The sequence below is a fragment of the Chenopodium quinoa genome, unplaced genomic scaffold (assembly GCF_001683475.1).
Source record: "Chenopodium quinoa cultivar QQ74 unplaced genomic scaffold, ASM168347v1, whole genome shotgun sequence".
Taxonomy (NCBI): Eukaryota; Viridiplantae; Streptophyta; class Magnoliopsida; order Caryophyllales; family Amaranthaceae; genus Chenopodium; species Chenopodium quinoa.
This window is the reverse complement of record NW_018745170.1, coordinates 3,365,066-3,384,238: the sequence shown is the minus strand read 5'-3', so window position 1 is coordinate 3,384,238 and position 19,173 is coordinate 3,365,066. Positions and strand designations below refer to the sequence as shown.

Genomic DNA, 19,173 nt, shown 5'->3' with positions numbered 1-19,173 from the left:
GGTGGTTTAAACGCTGGCTGGGTTTCATGGGGGAGGGAGGCGGGTTGGTGGTTTAGGGGAGGGGAGTCAGGCATTGTAATACCCCGTATTTTATACGTATATTAATTTAAAACATTATTTTATGAAGTAATTAAATAATTCGAAATGAATTATTTATGGTAGTTTAATAATTTAAAAAGGTTTATTTTAATTAAAAGTCCATATTTATTTATTTAATTGTTTTGGAAATATTTTATTTTATTATTTAGAAACTTTGGGGCGTAATTAATTTATAAAAGGAAATTTTAAAGTCAATGGAGTTTAAAGAAATTCAAATATCATTTGGAATAGGAGTAGGAAAAAATGGAGGTTTTTATTCAACAAATGCACTTTTGGCCAGGCCCCTTTCCGCTCCGAAGAGGAAGCGCACTTGACCTCGGAAAAGAAGAAAGAATCTTGCATCATTAAGCGTAGAAAGGGAATTTAAAGTAGGAGGGTTTGAGAGAGGGTATAAATACCCATCTCATGAGAAAATTAGACTTTGCCCAAGGTGAACAATACCCAAAAGTAAACTCTCTTTCTCTCTCCTCTTATTTTCTCTCTCTCCCTTTTATTTTCTCACCTCCACGCCACACACCCACACTCCACACACACGTGGCCGGCCACCACCACAGCCACCCATCAGCCGGCCACCTCCAACAGCGAGTGCCGACAGCAACAGCACTGGCGGACGGCGCGAGCAGCAGCCCTGCCGTGTTTGTGCGTGCGCAACCCAACCAAAAAAAAAAACTCTCTCTCTTGTTTTAAATTAATCCAACCTTGACGAATTATTGTTTTTGGGTGTGTGTGATGATTTTATGATGTTTTAATAATGATTAATATGCATATAATTTTCATATTTAGTTTTTGAATTAAAAAGCCCCAAATAGAAAACCCTAGGTTTCTAAATTAATGCTTATTAATGGAATTTGATTGTAGTTGAAATAAACTAATGAAATAAATGTTTTTAAACTAAATTACAGCAAATTTAAGAGTTTTTATAATGCGGGAATTTTTATATAGAGGCTAGAATTATGCTTGAAAGGATTTTTAATTGCCCATTAATTGGAAATAAAAGTAGGTGGTTTAAATTAATTTTCAACATGTTTTAGAAGGTTTAAAAGTGAATTAAAGAGTGTATATATTGCAGGAAATTTATCATGAATAGGCATTAATGTCTCTTTGTAATTTTGGGTTGTAAGAGACTTCCAAGTGAGTGATTTCGTGTAGTCGCGGCGATTTTGAGATCATATTCGAGGTACGTTCGCGTACTCGGTAATTATTTAAGTGTGTAGAAGCATGCTAGGCTTTGTTTAATAAACTCCAAGGTAGTATCATGTTAGGTATTGGTTGGAATTGTTGATAGGATTGATTTTGGTTTTGTGAAGTATGAATTATTTGAGGTGAATTATTGATTGGATTTAATTATGTTGGAATGTTGATTATGAACCACACTTTTATTGGTGTCATGATTGAGAGCATGTTTAATTAAACTAAATGTTTAATTGAGTTTGTGACATTAAAAGGGTATTTTATTATGGTTCATATAATTTTTACTGATGCTATAAGCATGGGAGTTGAGCTATTAAGTGTCTTAGTACACAGGAATAAAATATATTGCGGTGCCTAAGTGCACTTAAGGTGTTCTAAACACTGAGGGATAGGATTTGTGGTTCTTTATGCGCTTAAGGTGTTTCAACACCGAGGTAGTTTAAAAGGGTTCAACATTTAATATTATGTGATCGCTAAATATTCAAGAATTAAATTGATATGTTTGATTACTAGAATGATTATTTGATTGATTGTATTGTGGATTAAGAGTCATCACTAAGTCTAAAATATGTAAACAACGTAAAGTGAAAGAGATTACACACCAGAACTCTTGGAACGTATATACCTCCACTAATTGAAAAAATGAAATAGGCACCGCACTTTTCGCACCGGTTCTTGAAAATCGGTGGGAAAAGAAATGGGTGGGATTGGGAAAAAGACTTTTCGCACCGGTTCCTAATAAACCAGTGCGAAATCATCTTTTTCGCACCGGTTTGAATCGGTGCGAATTAAAAAAGAGAAAAAGAAAAAAAGGGGGAGAAAGGGATTTCGCACCGGTTCAGACCAAACCGGTGCGAAGTAGTGATTTAGCACCTGTTCAAACCGGTGCGAAATTAAAAAAAATCGGCCTGCCCTTCTTCTTCTTCCCCTATTTCATTCTCTTTCCCGTTCTTTTTTCATTTCCATTCTCTCTCTTCTCTCTCCTCATATGCTCTCCTCCCTCCCCTCCATTAAAACGAATCACGCTGTACTCCTTCCTCTCTCTGTACTCCTTCATATCTTTCTCGCTGTACTCGAAATTCTCCATTGAAGGGGCTTCTGAGCTTTCTCTCCTCCATTCAAGCAGTCTTTAAGGTTATATGCTTATTTTTCTTTAATAATCTTATATTAATTTTGACAATCTAGTGTTAATCGTGTATTTAATTGTCAGTATATACTCAATTTAGGGTTATTCGAAGTTGGATAATTGAACTATTGGTTATAGAAAGTCGAAGAATTTAACATAATTTTTGGAGTCTAGTTTGATAATTGAGTCAATTTTGGTTGCTAATATGTGAATTGTAGTTTATTTATTTTATTGAAAAACACAAATTCACAAATTCTGGGGGTGGGTGAATGGTTTCAGGGGTAGGGGTTTCGAGTCTACGGCGGTTTCGGGTCAGGGAAAGGGGTGGGGGTTTCGGGTGGGGAAAGGGATGGGAGTTAGGGTGGTTTCGGGTTGGGGAATTCAAGTTTTGGACGGTTTCGTTGGTGGGGCTGGGGAGGGGGGTCTATTGTGCTCATGCGGCTTTCGAAGGAGGGTGGTTTCGGTGGTGGTGCAGGGGGAGGGGGTGGCTGTCGAGGCTGGGCTGGGGAGTGGCTGTCGGGCTGATTAATTTTTTTGATTTTAGGGTTTTTGAATTTTAATAAGATAATTGAATTTATTTTAGTTTTTGGGGTTTCATTGTTGTATTATCGAAGTTAATTTGTTGGATTTTAGGGATTTTTGAATTCAATTCAAATGAGTAAGCAATTTAATTTTTATTTTGAATTTAAATTTTATTTATTTGAAATATTATGTAATTGAGATTGGATGAAATCAGTTTTTTAGTGGTAATTCGATGAAATTAGGATGAAATCAGTTTTGGGAGTTGATGTTCGAGTTGTTATTGTTAGGGTATTGTTAGTTTAATCTAACATGATTCTATCGTCCCTCATTGACAAGGTTGCAAAGGGGCTCACTATTGAAGGCATACTCGAGAACTGGCCGAAGCTGAAGCCAGTTATTATGGAAGCATGGGATGAAAAGGAGAACAGAGAGGCCTTAATAGAACTTTTTGGGAAAGTAAGAGATGAATGGATTGAGAAAGATTTGGCTACATAGATTGGTGCAAATAGGTAACTTCTGTTTGTAATGAGAACTGGTTCATGTGACTAACTATTTTCCTTTACAGGTACCTCGTATCCACAGTCTTGTACAGCAGAAGCTTGTGGCTCTTAATTTTGTTGATGGTTCACCTATGACAAAAGTGATTGGCTTTGTCCTCTTTTTGCTTGATATCTTCTTCTCCTTGCTGATTCTTATGCATGTTGGGTATTTAACTGACTAATTGTCTTTTATAGTCAAATCCGTCAATGATTGGAGGAATAAGGGAAGGCCTGCTTAGTCATCTCACTGACTAATTGGGTATTTAACTGACTAATTGGGTATTTAACTGACTAATTGGGTATTTAACTACTTATTCAGGTCAGAAGCCGCTAGTTCACCTCTGCTTTCTCCTAAAAACAGGCTTGAGAAACATTTGGTTGGGGTGTTCATAGGGCTTGTTTGGCGAAAATCTCTAGCGAGGAAGATGACATCTTCCTGATGAGTCCCCCTCTACGAACTGAAATTTCTTGCTCACAATTCTTGGTAGATTTCTGTAACCCTTACCTTCTCTATTTTTACGTAGATGCATGTTTAAGGTGGAGGTAGATGTCTGATTCATGTTGTATGCCAGCAACTCAGTTGTTGGCCAGGTTGGATTTTGGTAATTGTTGGTAATTGTTGATGGTATTGTTGTTGTTATTGTTGATGGTATTGTTGATGCTGGTAATTGTTGGTAATTGTTGATGGTATTGATGTTGTTATTGTTGATGGTAGTGTTGATGCTGGTAATTGTTGGTAATTGTTCATGCCAGGTTGGATTTTGGTAATTGTTGGTAATGGTTCATGCTGGTAAATGTTGACGGTATTGTTGATGGTAATTATTGATGGTATTGTTGATAGATGGTATTGTTGATGGTCCTTGAATGGTTGATGGTCCCTGAATTGTTGATGGTATTGTTGGTGCTGTTGCCAATAATTTATTGTTGAGAGGATATCATGTGTGTAAGATAGACCTTAATATGTTTGAGTCTGTTGGCCGTAAGTAGTTAGACTAATATAATCCATATATATGATGAAGGGACTCACTTACATCTTACATCTTCTCACTGTGATTATTGTTGCTGGATTATTGTTATGAATGATGAGCATGAATATTATTAATGTGCCCAATGAACCTCTTTGAGCGGACATGCTGTGTGCTATAGATATCATAATGTGTTGAGTCCCTTGGCCGTAAATAGTTACACTATGATAATCCATATGATGAAGGGACTCACTTTCATCGTACAACTTCTCACTGTGATTTGCTTCGGTTTGTCCGTTGAGGTAACACAGTTTGAGAAGTTTTTGGATGAAAAAAAAAACCCCTGATGGATTCATGAATTATTTGCTTTATTTTGAGGAAATGTTAATCCAGAAATGTTAACTAAACAAAAGCGTCAATGGACCAGCTTTCAGTTACAATCTTTGGTATGCTATTTCTTCTAAGCTTCAAGCTGTAAATCAATGTTGTCATCCACTTAAGGACATACATATATATCTTATTATGTAACTTGATTTGTTAATAGAAGTTTTTGTCTAGTTTGGTTAGGTCCTTGGGGCATCAATTCCTGACTTCCTGTGTCTGTACTACAATATTTTTTCATATTTCAATACATTCCCTTTGTTTGTGATGTTTGCATTTCCCTATTCTTGGCTATGTTTTCAAATGACTTAGGTAATATCATTTTAAAGGTGCTCGTGAATAACTTCAGGTGATAACAAGGCATATATCAAAATTTTGGTATTACTTACGCCTTTTTTTTCCCCTTCTCTTTCTAAAGTCTTGATCTCTTTATTAGTTTATAGTCTGGAATTGAGATGATGCCGTTAATTTGTCATAAATATAGGTAAATGCTTAATGAATAGCACTGTTGTCCACAAGTTAATATGCTGAGTGATATGTGCTGGTAATAGACCTTGTTCACCCAAAATAATTTAACTAAATAAACCATTACCTTCATAGATATTGTCATTCAGATCATTACTACTCAGGTTTAACTTCAATTCATCCATTTGATAACCCAAACTTTCCAGGACCTAGAACATTTCTTCATTGACAGGATTATCACTCTGGCCGTTATAAAATGTGGTAATTTCACTGTGTTGCTGAATATTACTCCAACCTGGAAGCTTTTTCAGTCCTAGAGACTTCATTTGAGTCCATGCATCATTCACCCCCTCCCATCTCTTCATAGAAGCAAAACTATGAGCCAGTTGCACATAACTCTCAGCACAGGCAGGTTTTAGCATCATGATGTCTCTTGCAACAATATCTCCAAGTTTAGCATCACCCTTTATCCTACATGCATCAAGAAGTATGCCTAAAACATCAGCCGTAGGGTTGGATATTAAAAATAGTTCATTGATACGTTTATTAGTTTTTTATCGTTTCCTCTTTGGGTTTGTTAATCCTTTTAGTCAAATTTAAATGGGGTAAAACAGTGGGCATTTAGTTACTATTTTTACTCTGAATTTACAAGTATGAACTCCAGGATTGCCTTGAGTGTGCTACTTTTTTTGTAAAGATCACAACAGTTTCACCTTGACCGTGTTCGGCATTTTATTATTACTATCACCTTGATTCCTTAATGTGGCTCTTTTCATGGTTGTTCCTATAGGTCAAGATCTCCAGCTTTCATCTAATATGTATGTATACTTGTATGAATTTGAGTATTTTTTTTCCCCTATAATAACAGACAGATGGTTTGATTTCGGAGCTGATTCTTACTTCACGCTATGAACTTTAATTTTTTATTATGTTTGTGAAATTATTTTGAAGCACCTTCCAGTTCAGCAAAAACTAAGATACATAATGAGTTCCTTGCTACTATGCTTTTGTTATGTCTTATCAGAAACCTATTATGTTGGAACTTTAAAAACTCCACTTTGGTCTTCGCATGCTATGTTGTGTCTGTATGTAGCTCGGTTAGTTACACGAATTGATAATTCAGCTTTTTTATGTTAGCTGTTGTAGTGTTGTACTACGTATTCCTTGTTTGGATTCATGGACTCACTTACACCACTGAAGTAACCACACACAGCACCAGCAGCCTTCCTAGCAGCCATTGCTGTTCTTCAGAGAAGCCAAGAACAGGCCTTAAGAACTCAAGAACAGCCAGTACAGCAAAAAGGACCAACAACAGCAGCAGAACCAACAAGGTTACAGCAACAATATCACCTTGTAATTTATTTATTTTTTGGACGAAAATTGTAATATTACTGCCTTTTATAATGAAAATATGGAACTTTATATATATATATATAAGTGTTTCTATATCAATTTAAGTGAAAAAAATGCAAAAAAATAAATAAATAAATAAATTATTTTTTTGGGGCATTTTTGGCACCAGTTTTGGAACAGAACCGGTGCTAAAAGCTTTTTTTTTTAATTTTTTTTGGCCACTTTTTGCACCGGTTCAAAGCAAGAAACGGTGCTAAAAGTTCTTTTTTAATATTTTTGGGGACTTTTCGCACCGGTTTTGAACCGGTGTGAAAAGTCTTGGGATTTGGCATCCCTCAAATCAGAACCGGTTCAAAACCGGTGCAAAATGGGGGTTTTGAACTGGTGCTGATTAGCATTTTTTGCCTAGTGCTCGAGTATGAATATATGGGGGGAGTTATGGGGTTTTATATTTAACCATAGTTTCTACTAGAAGTACAGGACACTGTATTTACCTTTTTATTATTTTATGCGCAGGATGTCCATCACTCTTATGTGAAATCTATGCCTACTCGGTTAGCTTCCGCAGTAGTTAACCCCAATTCTTTGGGGCAGGGATTTGGTGGGAAACTCGTTCGATGCGTAATCAAATTGAATAAGCAATTTATTTATTTATTTATTTATTGGTTATGTTGTATGTTGTATGCTTGTAAATAGGTGCAACAAGGTAAGTGGTGTTGATAGGATAAAAGCATGTTAGTGTGTACTAGTTACGCTTATGTACTCAACATTGTTGATTGTGTGTTTGTATGTTTGTTTAGCCTTGTCTTTATCTTGGCCCTACGACAACCCACTTCTAATGGCGAGTAGTGGAGACAAAGTAAAGAGAAGCTTTTCAGGAGATGAAGCATATTCATGATGGGCGTGAGTGAAGAGCGAATCCTGTTTAGTTTCCATAAGAATATGATGTGTTTTATTTGCTTTGATTTCTATATATATATATTTGCTTATGAGACTAACACAAAGGTTTTATTATTCGTTTGGGTTTTGAAAAGGGCCTACAATGATTTCAAGTTGTAGGTTGACTTGATTTGACTTTGGTTTGACTTTACTTTTGTTTGGTTTGACTTTTTAAGCTGACTTGTCTTGAATGGTTTTTTAAGTGAGTCTTCCGCTGTGTTTTTTTTATAATTGCCTTAGACGTTATCACGGTGGCGGTAATGTCTTATTTTTTCCTATTTCGTATTTTAAAAAGAGCTGAAATAGGTATCTTAAAGGAAAGGAATTTGTAGGGTGTTACAAAGTGGTATCTGGGAGCTAGGTTGAGATTTTTATTACCACTAAAGCCAAAAACGTGTTTTAAAGAATTTTTTTTTTTTTTTTTTTTTTTAAACTTGGCCAAGTGTTTAATTAATGAGTTATTTTACAAAGTAAGTTGTTTTATTTTATTCTACATAATTTTAAATTTTTTATTTAAGAGGACCAAATTTTTTTTATTTTATATATATAGGTCCAAAATTCTTTTTTTTTTTATTTTATTTAGCTGAGAGGTCCGAATTTTTTATTAAAAAAAAAGGGGTGCCCAAATTTTTTATGTTGGCCAAAAATTTTGGCCTTTTCGAAATTAATTTTCGAAAATTTTTTCTTAAAAAAAAAGGTGAGTCAAAAAAATTTTTAGTTTGTTCGTTTTGCAGGAAAACGAAGAATTAAGGTATGAATTATGTGTTAAAAGCTTTAAAACCATGTTTGTGAGCTTGAGTAGGAAAAAATTTGGGGCATATAAGTTAGAATTATTCATATTCTTGTATGCATTAATGTTTAGGTTGTGATGTTTGATCATGTGAATTGAATGATGTGGAAGCATGTAATTATGTGATTAGAAAATAAGTAAGATTGTTTGATTGAACATTGAACCTAAATTCATGCAAGCAAGAACTGTGTTATTGTATTTTCTTTGGGAAGGGAATTTTTTTCTATGTCTTTTCCTTTACAGGATGTCGATCTTTTCTAGCAAATACTCACAAATTGGTACCCTAATTAAGAAAGATTATGAACATACCTTTGACTATGTCAAGAAAATTCGTTTCTATTGTTCACACATGAGCGATGTCCTAGGAGACAAGCAGTATGACCATCCTGATCGTGTTTCAGCTATGATAGTTCACTGTCTTCCTGACGAACCCCCATATCTTGTTCTCAAACCAAAATTTGCTGATTTCTACTGACCCGGGAACATCCCCAATTACTCCAAATACAAAGATTATTATGGACAGTGGTACCTTGATTACAGATACTTGATTTCTTATTTCATTCGAGTACAGAAGTATCACTGCGAGCACTTACATATTCCATATCCAAATTACTACTATGATTACCTAGCAGGGAATGATTCCCCTTCAACTAGTAATCAATCAGGAAATTCTTCCCCACCACAGGGTAATCAAGCACGAGAAAATGGAGGGCAAGAGGAAAGAGAGCTAATGGATGAGAGTAACCATACTGTTGATAGTTCCATTATGGAAATCTCGAATCCAAATCCCCTCCAACTGCAATCATTATTGACATTTCATCTGACGACGAGGAAGATGAAGAGTTTATTTAAGTAGAGCAAAACCCAAAGACACCTGAACTAATGGAGGAGGAAGATGACCCTGAATTCGATCCTGGAAGCTACAAACAATCAAAGGACAAGAAAGACAATGTTCGAAAGGACTAGATTTTTGTAGTTTCATTTATTTTAGGATTGTTAATTAGTTTCATTTCCGCAGTTATAATTATTTCATTTTCCAGTAAAGTAATAAGTGGCATGGCCACAGTGAGTCAATAAACCTATTGAGTTGCATAGGTTATTCAAAGTCATTTCATTTTATATTCAAGCCATTTTCTTTCTCAGCAATAAAATTTTATTCATTTCCTTGCCAAATAATTCATATTACTGCCAAATAATTCATTTTATTTCCAAATCATTCATTTCATATCACTACTCTAATGAGCCATTTCTTATTCAAATATTCCAATAATTCATTTCCATACTATGGGGAAATTATGGAAATTATTTTAAATTATTATTGTGATGTTTTATTAAATGTATGGTTGGTTAGCAATCAAAATTGGTTAATGCTGCAAAATTTGGGAGTTGTAATTTTGCGAACTCAATTTGTTAGCTTTGTGTGTATGGATGGTATAAGTTAGTTAAATGGGTGTTTAACTTGAGAGCTAATCATGACCATAATTAATAAAGACCCCTTGTTTTAATTCAGGAGAAGAAAGATGGCAGGAGGAAGTGGGAACAATAATGAACGAGGTGAGCTGAGTGAGGTTGTAAGGCAGTTGGCAGTGGTCTCCCAGTAGTTAGCAGGAAACTCGACCAATAATGGGGATGCTCAGGGGGAGTTGTTCAAGAAGCTGGCACAAAGCAAGCCACCAACCTATCAAGGCGAACCGGACCCAACAGTGTTAGAAAACTGGTTAAAGGAGTTTGAGAAACTGTTTGGGGCAGTAAGGTGCCCAGAAAATTCAAAAGTAGGTTGTGCTACCTATTACCTTAGGGGTGAAGCTGACCTTTGGTGGCAACAAAATGAGGCTACCATCAAAGCACTACATGGTTTCAATTGGACTATGTTTCAGGAGAAGGTTAGGGACAAGTTTTACCCCAATTTCTTATAGAAACAAAAAGTTGAGGAATTTTCTAACCTAGCAATGGGAGATATGTCAGTCATTAAGTATTATACCAAGTTTATTGAGCTGTCAAGGTTTACCAAAGAGTCTGCTGCTACAGAAAAGGCAAAAGTTAGGAAGTTTGAGAGTGGATTGACCACTAATCTTCAACTAAAGCTGTGTGGATAAGTGTTCGAAACCTTGGATGAAATTTATGGGAGGTCTGCACACCTTTATGCTTTAGAGTTGAAGAAAAAGAGGGACTTAGCTGAGGTGGGAGGAAAGGAAAAGAGAAAAAAGATGGGACAGAACTCTGGAAACCCTCAAGGTAACCAGAACAACTTCAAAAAGCAGAAATACCACCACCACAACAACAACTTCAACATCAACAATAACTTTCATGGTAACAATCGTCAAGGTGGGCGAAACTTTGATGGAGGAGCGAAGAACTCCAACCAGGGAAATAACAAAGGTCCAAGGCATTGTTATTGCAAAAGGTGTAGGAATGATCATCCTGTTAAAGACTGTGAGGGTAATTAACTTGGTCACTTGCCGCACTTGCAACAAGTTGGGACATAAGGAGTATGAGTGCTTCTCCAAAGATTCTAACAGAAACAAGCAGTGCAATAATTAAGGAGGGGCTCAAAGGAACTTTCAGGGAAGCAACAACTATGCAAGGAACAAAGGTGTACAGCAAAATGGGGTGAAAGGAAACAATAATAATGGGAATAGTCGGGTGAAGAGTGGAGCTCTAGGAAAACTGAATGTGATAAGTAGGCATGAAGTTGATACTACGAAGGATGTTATTACTGGTACTTTTTCTATTAACTATATTCCTATTAAAGTTTTGTTTGATTCTGGTGCAACTTTTTCTTTCATTTATTTCAAAAGCCATTGTTTCAAAGATATCGCACTGTTTGAAAATCATAGATGTCATAGATGTACCTATAGTTATTCCTACGGAAGGGGTAGTGCAGTGTACCAAAACCTTTAAGGATGTGCCATTAGAGATCAAGGGAAAGGTGTTTTTGTCTGACCTCATTGAATGTGGGTTAAGTGACTTCGATGTCATTTTAGAAATGGATTGGTTGAGCAAGTATAGTGCAGAGATTCATTGTTGGTCACAGAAAGTGCAGTTAAGTACAGTTGAGGGTGATTTGGTAACACATTGGAAGCATGGTGAAGCAATGTGCCCAAGGATCATCTCTATGATGAAGTTGGCTAAGTATATTAAGAAGGGACATCCAGTATATTTTTGTAGTGTAAGGAACTTGGAACACGAAGAGACAGCTAAGCCTGAGAACATATACGTGGTGAATGAGTTTCTAGATGTGTTCCCAAAAGAGATTCCAGGGATGCCACCTAAGTGGGCAATTGATTTCACAATAGAGTTGGTCCTAGGGACAACACCAATTTCCAAGGCACCATATCGAATGGCACCTGCAGAAATAAGTGAGTTAAAGGAGCAACTGCAGGATTTACTAGAAAAGGGGTACATTAGACCAAGTGCATCGCCTTAGGGAGCTCCAGTGTTGTTTGTTTAGAAAAATGATTGAATAAGGTCACCTTAATAAACAAGTACCCATTACCAAGGATTGATGACCTATTTGACCAATTGAGGGGCGAATTTGTGTTTTCCAAGATTGATTTAAGGTTTGGATACCATTAGTTGAGGATCGCAGACGAAGATATTCCCAAGACTGCATTTAAAACAAGGTATGGACATTATGAGTTTATAGTAATGCCATTTGGATTGACGAATGCTCCAACAATCTTTATGGACTTGATGAATAGGGTGTTCCATCCATTTATGGACAAGTTTGTCTTAGTGTTCATAGATGATATACTGGTGTATTCAAAGAATAAAGAGGAACATGTGGAACATTAAGAACAGCTTTACAAACTTTAAGAGAGAACAAACTTTATGCCAAGTTTTCCAAGTATGAGTTTTAGTTAGAGAAAGTAGCATTTCTGGGCCACTTTGTGTCCAAGGATGGGGTAGAAGTAGATCCAGCAAAGATTGAGGCAGTGAAAGGATGGCCTACGCCAAAGACGGTGTCTGACATTAGGAGTTTCTTAGGTTTAGTAGGGTATTATAGACGTTTTATGAAGGACTTTTCTAAGATTGCTAAGCCTATGACTTGAAGAAGGACAAGAAGTTCGAGTGGGATGAGAAAAGTGAGGAAGCATTTCAACTCTTGAAGCAAAAGCTGATTACGGCGCCAGTGCTAACATTATATTGCCAGATGATAATGGGATCTACGATGTACATAGTGATGCATCCAAGAATGGTCTGGGATGTGTGCTTATGCAAAATGGATAGGTGATTGCATATGCATCAAGACAGTTAAAACCTCATGAAGTAAACTACCCTACTCATGACTTAGAATTAGCTGCAAACATTTTTGCACTAAAGATTTGGAGGCATTACTTGTATGGGGTGAAATGTAGAATTTATACTGACCATAAAAGTTTGAAGTACAATTTCACCCAAAGAGATCTAAACTCACGCCAAAAGAGATGGTTAGAATTTGTAACGGACTACGACTTGGACATACAATACCATGAAGGGAAGGCAAATGTAGTAGCAGACGCTCTAAGTCGTAAAACCGATCATGGACTGAACACTTTGGTAGTGGATGATGAATTGTGTAGGGAAATGAGGAAAATGAACCTAGAAGTGGTGGAATAGGGAGTACCAGCAGGTATATTTGCGAATCTAAGCATTTAACCAACAATATTTGATGAGATAAGGGAAAATCAGGCAGGAGATGTAAAGTTGGATAGGATTCGTGAGAAGATAAAGCAAGGAAAAGCTACAGATTTCAAAATTCATGAAGATGGGAGTTTAAGGTACAAAGGTAGATGGTGTTTAACACAAAAATGTAAGGAAGTAAAAAGAAAATTAATGGAGGAAGGACACAATACACCATACTCAGTACACCCTGGAGGGGTTAAGCTATACAAAGATTTGAAAAAAATGTATTGGGGGCCTAGAATGAAGAATGAAGTTGCGGAATTTGTAGCGAAGTGTTTAACTTGTCAAAAGGTGAAAATGGAGCACAAGATACCTCAAGGAGTGGAAATGATACCATTTGGGTCGTGGTGGATAAACTTACCAAATCTGCAGTGTTCATACCAATGAAGGAGATCTGGAAGATGGAGTAACTTACAAAAGCTTACATCAAGTATGTTGTGAGGTTACATGGAGTTCCAAAAGATATTGTGTCTGACAGAGATTCTATGTTTCTTTCAACGTTCTAGAAGAATATTCAGGAAAACTTTGGTACAACATTAAAGATGAGTACAACATTTCACCCTGCAACAGATGGACAAACTGAGAGAACTATTCAAACCTTGGAAAATATGTTGAGAGCTTGTGTAATAGACTTCCAAGGGGGATGGGAAGATAGCATGGACTTAATTGAATTTTCTTATAATAATAGTTATCATACGAGCATAGGTATGGCTCCATTTGAGGCATTATATGGAAAAAAGTGTCGTAGTCCTGTATGTTGGAACAACATAAGTGAAACAATGATTTTAGGCCCTCAAATGATCGAAGATACAGTTAAGCAAGTAAAGGAGATTCACGCTAAGATTCAAGCAACACAAGATCGTCAAAAGAGTTATGCAGATCTAAAGCATAGGGAAGAAGAGTTTGAGATTGGTGACTAAGTGTTGTTGAAAGTATCACCAATGAAAGGTGTCATGAGATTTGGGAAGAAAGGAAAACTTATCCCAAAGTACATTGGTCCATATGAGATATTACAGAGGATAGGTAAAGTAGCTTATAGGTTGGCCTTACCTATGGAGATAAGTAAGGTGCATGATGTATTTCATGTGTCGCAATTAAGAAGGTATATACCTAATAAGTCACATGTGCTACAACCTGAAACAATTGAGTTAGATCAAAGCTTAACTTATGAGGAAAGACCTACCAAGATCCTTGACAGTAAAGTGGGTAGTACACGCAACAAGGAAGTTAAGATTGTTAAGGTGCTATGGTCTAACCAAGAATATGAGGAAGTAACTTGGGAAGTTAAGGATGAGATGAAAAAGAAATACCCTGAGTTATTTGAGATGTGTTGAGTTATGGGGACGTAACTCGTTTTCTTTATGGGGGGTAGAATGCGGTATAATTTCGCGCTTTTTCCCTATATCTTCAGTTATTTTAGTGCTTTTTGCACATTTTTAATGGTTATTTCGAGTACTTTTGATTTCAAGGAGACATTAAAGGTAAGAGTATGTCAAAAGAGCACAACAATATTATACATAGTGAGGAAAAATGTTAATTTTTCGTTACCCAAGTTTCGAGACAAAACTTTTTTTAAGGAGGTAGAATGTAATACCCTGTATATATATATATATATATATATATATATATATATATATATATATATATATATATATATATATATATATATATATATATATATATATATATATATATATATATATATAATATATATATATATATATATATATATATGTATGTATGTATGTATGTATGTATGTATATATATGTATGTATGTATGTATATGTATATTAATTTAAATCGTTTTTTTATGAAGTATTTAAATAATTTGAAATGAATTATTTATGGTATTTTAATAATTTAAAAAGGTTTATTTTAATTAAAAGTCCGTTTTTATTTATTTAATTTTTTTTAGAAATATTTAATTTTATTATTTAGAAACTTTGGGGTATAATTAATTTATAAAAGTAAGTTTTAAAGTCAATGGAGTTTTAAAGAAAGTCAAAAGTCATTTGAAATAGGAGTATGAATCATTAAGGGTAGAAAGGGAATTTAAAGTAGGAGGGTTTGAGAGAAGGTATAAATACCCATCTCATGAGCAAATTAGACATTGCTCAAGGTGAAGAATATCCAAAGGTAAACTCTCTTTCTCTCTCCACTTATTTTCTTTCTCTCCCTAATTTTTCTGCTCTCCCTTTTATTTTCTCACCTCCACACCACACACCCACACGCCACACACACGTGGTCGGCCACCACCACAGCCACACACCGGCCAGCCACGTGTGGGCAGCAGCCATGCCGTGTGTGTGCGTGCGCAACCCAACAAAAAAAAAGCTCTTTCTCTTGTTTTAATTTAATCAACCTTAATTATTGTATTTGGGTGTGTGTGATGATTTTATGATGTTTTAATAATGATTAATATGTATACAATTTTCAAATTTAGTTTTTGAATTAAAAAGCCCCAAATTGAAAACCCTAGGTTTCTAAATTAATGCTTATTGATGGAATTTGATTGTAGTTGATATAAACTATTGAAATAAACGTTGTTTTAAACTAAATTATAGCAAGTTTAAGAGTTTTTATAATGCTGGATTTTTTATGTAGAGGCTAGAATTATGTTTCTTGAAAGGATTTTTAATTATCCATTAATTGGGAATAAAAGTAGGTGGTTTAAATTAATTTTCAACATGTTTTAGAAGGTTTAAAAGTGATTTAAAGAGTGTATATATTGCTGAAAATTTATTATGAATAGGTATTAATGTCTCTTTGTAATTTTGGATTGTAGGTGACTTCCTTGTGAGTGATTTCCTGTAGTCGTGGCGATTTTGAGATCATATTCGAGGTACGTTCGCGTAATCGGTAATAATTTAAGTGTGTAGAAGCATGCTAGACTTTATTTAATAAATTCCAATGTAGTATCATGTTAGGTATTGGTTGAAATTGTTGATTAGAGTGATTTTGGTGATTGATTTGTGAAGTATGAATTATTTGAGGTGAATTGTTTATTGAAATTAATTATGTTGGCATGTTGATTATCAACCATACTTTTATTGTTGGCATGATTGAGAGCATGTTTAATTAAACTAAATGTTTAATTGAGTTTGAAATATTAAAAGGGGATTTTATTATGGTTCATATAATTTTTATTGATGCTATAAGTATGAGAATTGAGCTATTAAATGTCTTAGTATACAAAAATAAAATATATTGCGGTGCCTAAGTTCACTTAAGGTGTTCTAAACACCGAGGGATAGGATTTGCGGTGCTTTATGCGCTTAAGGTGTTTCAACACCGAGGTAGTTTATAAAGGGTTCAACGTTTAATTTTATGTGATCGCTAAACATTTAAGAATTAAATTGAAATGTTTGATTACTTGAATGATTATGTTGATTGATTGTATTGTGGATTAAGAGTCATCACCAAGTCTAAAATATGTAAACAACGTAAAGTGAAAGAGATTACACACCAAAACTCTTGAAAAGTATATACCTCGTGTATGAACATATGGGGGGAGTTATGGGGTTTTATATTTAACCATAGCTTCTACTGGAAGTACAGGATGTTGTGCCTGCCTGGTTAGCTTCTGGAGTAGTTTACCCCAATTATTTGGGGCAGGGATTTGGTGGGAAACCCGTTCGATGCGTAATCAAATTAAATAAGCAATTTATTTATTTATTGGTTATGATGTATGTTGTATGCTTGTAAACAGGTGCAACAAGGTAAGTGGTGTTGATAGGATAAAAGCATGTTAGTGTGTACAGCTTATGTACTCGACATTGTTGATTGTGTGTTTGTATGTTTGTTGGCCTTGTCTTTATCTTGGCCCTACAACGACCCATTTCTAATGGCGAGTAGTGGGGACAAAGTAAAGAGAAGCTTTTTCAGGAGATGAAGCATATTCATGATGGGCTTGAGTGAAAAGCGATATGATGTGTTTTATTAGCTTTGATTTCTATATATATATATTTGCTTGTGAGACTAACACAAAGGTTTTATTATTTTTTGGGTTTTGAAAAGGGCCTACAATGGTTCCAAGTTGTAGGTTGACTTTATTTGACTTCATTTGACTTTAGTTTGACTTTTTAAGTTGACTTGTCTTGATTGGGTTTTTAAGTGAGTCTTCCGTTGTGTGTCTTTAATAATTGCATGCCTTAGCCGTTATCACGGTGGCAGCAATGTCTTAGATTTTCCTAATTCGTATTTTAAAAAGAGCGAAAACAGGTATTTTAAAGGAATGAAATTTCTAGGGTGTTACAGGTGCGGCGTTGGGGTTGGGGGCTTGGGTGGCCGGAGCCACGGGGCAGGGGAGTCAGGGGCGGCGGGGTAGGGTGGCTAGCGCTGGTGGGTGGTTTTTAAAAGTTTTTATTTTTTCTTTAAAAAAATTTAACTGTTTTTTTTTTAATTTATTTCATTTTATTTTATTTTTATTTTTTTAACAAATCACATGCTGACATATGTCAAGTAACTTGTTATAACAAGTTACATGAACGATTGGGACCATTTTAAGCAGATTGGGTATAAAGGTCGGATTATTTAAAAATACCCCAAAGGTGGGATAATTTTTAGCGGACGCCCCAAAGGTGGGATTATTCCGGGCAATGTTTCCTCCGTGTTTTTTTACTTGTAACAGTTTGACTTTTACACTATTCACATGTCTCATTTTGACTAGCTTTGACGATTTATAGGTTAGGAAAAATATAGTCATGTGAAATCTTGTTTTACTCGTCTCGATTTATACTTTCATAATATCAAAATTTTATAGTTTTTACACATTGGTAATTAAAGATATTAACGATTGAAATAGTGCATTGGCAATCGTGAAAAGAGAAGTGTTGCAAGTATTAAGAAACAGAGGAAGTATTACTTTGGCTCACTTAATCCCATTTGGTTTGATGTAAAATGTTTTCATGAAAAATGATTTTCTTTTTTTTTTCATTTTTCTTTCTTTGGTTTGTGAAAAAGTGACATTTTTCTTTCTTTGGTTTGTGAAAAGGTGAAAACAATTTTCCCAATGGTAACCTTTACAAAAACAAGGAGGAAGCCCCCATTTATCTCGCCGATAAACAAAATTTGTATATCGAGTGGCATGTTTGTAAATAAAATAACATTTAAATGTGAAAGCTGAATAAAAAAATTTATATTTACAAAAAGTTGAGGAATCTGTCAGATTCTATCCGTTTGCAACTGTTTTAACACCGTTTGAGACTTTGAGAACATTTAACCATGGTTAGGTTAGCAACCCGTCTTATTTTTTATTTTTATTTTTTTATAATTATTTTACTTCTTTCTTCTTCATGAAATCATTACTCGTATGAGAGAGGAACCAGAAGACAGAAACTGGGTTTAAGCGAAAACCACCCCCAACGAAACACGATTCTTACAAACCAACAATGATAATTATAGGTTTTATTTATTTTTAGTTTTTTTTTGTTCAGACTGAACATAACGCTAAACAAATTGCAAAAAATTATAATCATAAACCTAGAATCAAATTGTAAAACCTAGAATTCAAATTAAAAAGTAAAATCCCAGAAAACCAGAACATAATATTAGAAATTAACTTCTCAAAATTCAAAAAAGCATAATTTGACAACAAATTAGTACCCAAAATTGTAAAAAAGAAAAATTAAATAAAATCCTTGTCTTTCTTAAGATGGTGTTGAAGAGGAACAAGAGGAGGAACAAACTAATTAGCAAAAGACCCATTAATTGCAAACTCCTCTACTACTTCTTCCACATTCTTCTCTTTTTTTTATTCCCCAGAAATTAAAGATGACCCTGCTTCTTCTCTAATTAGATAATCATCGATGGCGTAAAATTTGTCGTATCACCAACGATAATCGTATTTAATGAACAACGAGAGGATTATTTAATGAATCGGTGAAATATGAATCATATGGCTAACAAATTGCTGCTGTCAAATAAATGAATTCACCACCATAAGTCGCCGTATTCTTCGTCACCACCGCACGCCGCTTTATTCGTCCTCACCACTAGCACCACCGGACGTTGTCGTCAAATTCGTCGGAATCATCTACCAACACCACCAACGTAGTCGGAATTATCTTCAACGCCTTCAATTGATAACAAATTAAGAACGTGTTTGTTTGGAGGGATACAAAGAGGAGGATAGGGAT

General features: G+C 35.1%; 2 protein-coding genes across 2 annotated transcripts; both read left to right on the top strand.

Annotated features, from left to right (window-relative positions):
- Positions 1-10,577: 10,577 nt before the first annotated feature.
- LOC110710423 lies at positions 10,578-11,797 on the top strand. The gene is made up of 3 exons (XM_021888715.1): positions 10,578-10,809; positions 10,913-11,089; positions 11,208-11,797. Exons 1-3 carry the CDS (start codon positions 10,578-10,580, stop codon positions 11,795-11,797), a joined length of 999 nt encoding a protein of 332 aa, XP_021744407.1.
- Positions 11,798-13,976: 2,179 nt separating this feature from the next.
- On the top strand, positions 13,977-14,369 carry LOC110710422. The gene has a single exon (XM_021888714.1). The coding sequence runs from the start codon at positions 13,977-13,979 to the stop codon at positions 14,367-14,369; it is 393 nt and encodes a 130-aa protein (XP_021744406.1).
- The last annotated feature ends 4,804 nt before the right edge of the window (positions 14,370-19,173 follow it).

What these genes read in the sequence shown, in the direction of transcription:
- LOC110710423 (XM_021888715.1), top strand. Translation starts at nt 10,578, where the DNA reads ATGGGACAGAACTCTGGAAACCCTCAAGGTAACCAGAACAACTTCAAA. An exon ending in TCCTGTTAAAGACTGTGAGG is followed by an intron (nt 10,810 to 10,912) that starts GTAATTAACTTG and finishes GCAATAATTAAG; the next exon opens with GAGGGGCTCAAAGGAACTTT. An exon ending in TACGAAGGATGTTATTACTG is followed by an intron (nt 11,090 to 11,207) that starts GTACTTTTTCTA and finishes TGAAAATCATAG; the next exon opens with ATGTCATAGATGTACCTATA.
- LOC110710422 (XM_021888714.1), top strand. Translation starts at nt 13,977, where the DNA reads ATGAAAGGTGTCATGAGATTTGGGAAGAAAGGAAAACTTATCCCAAAG.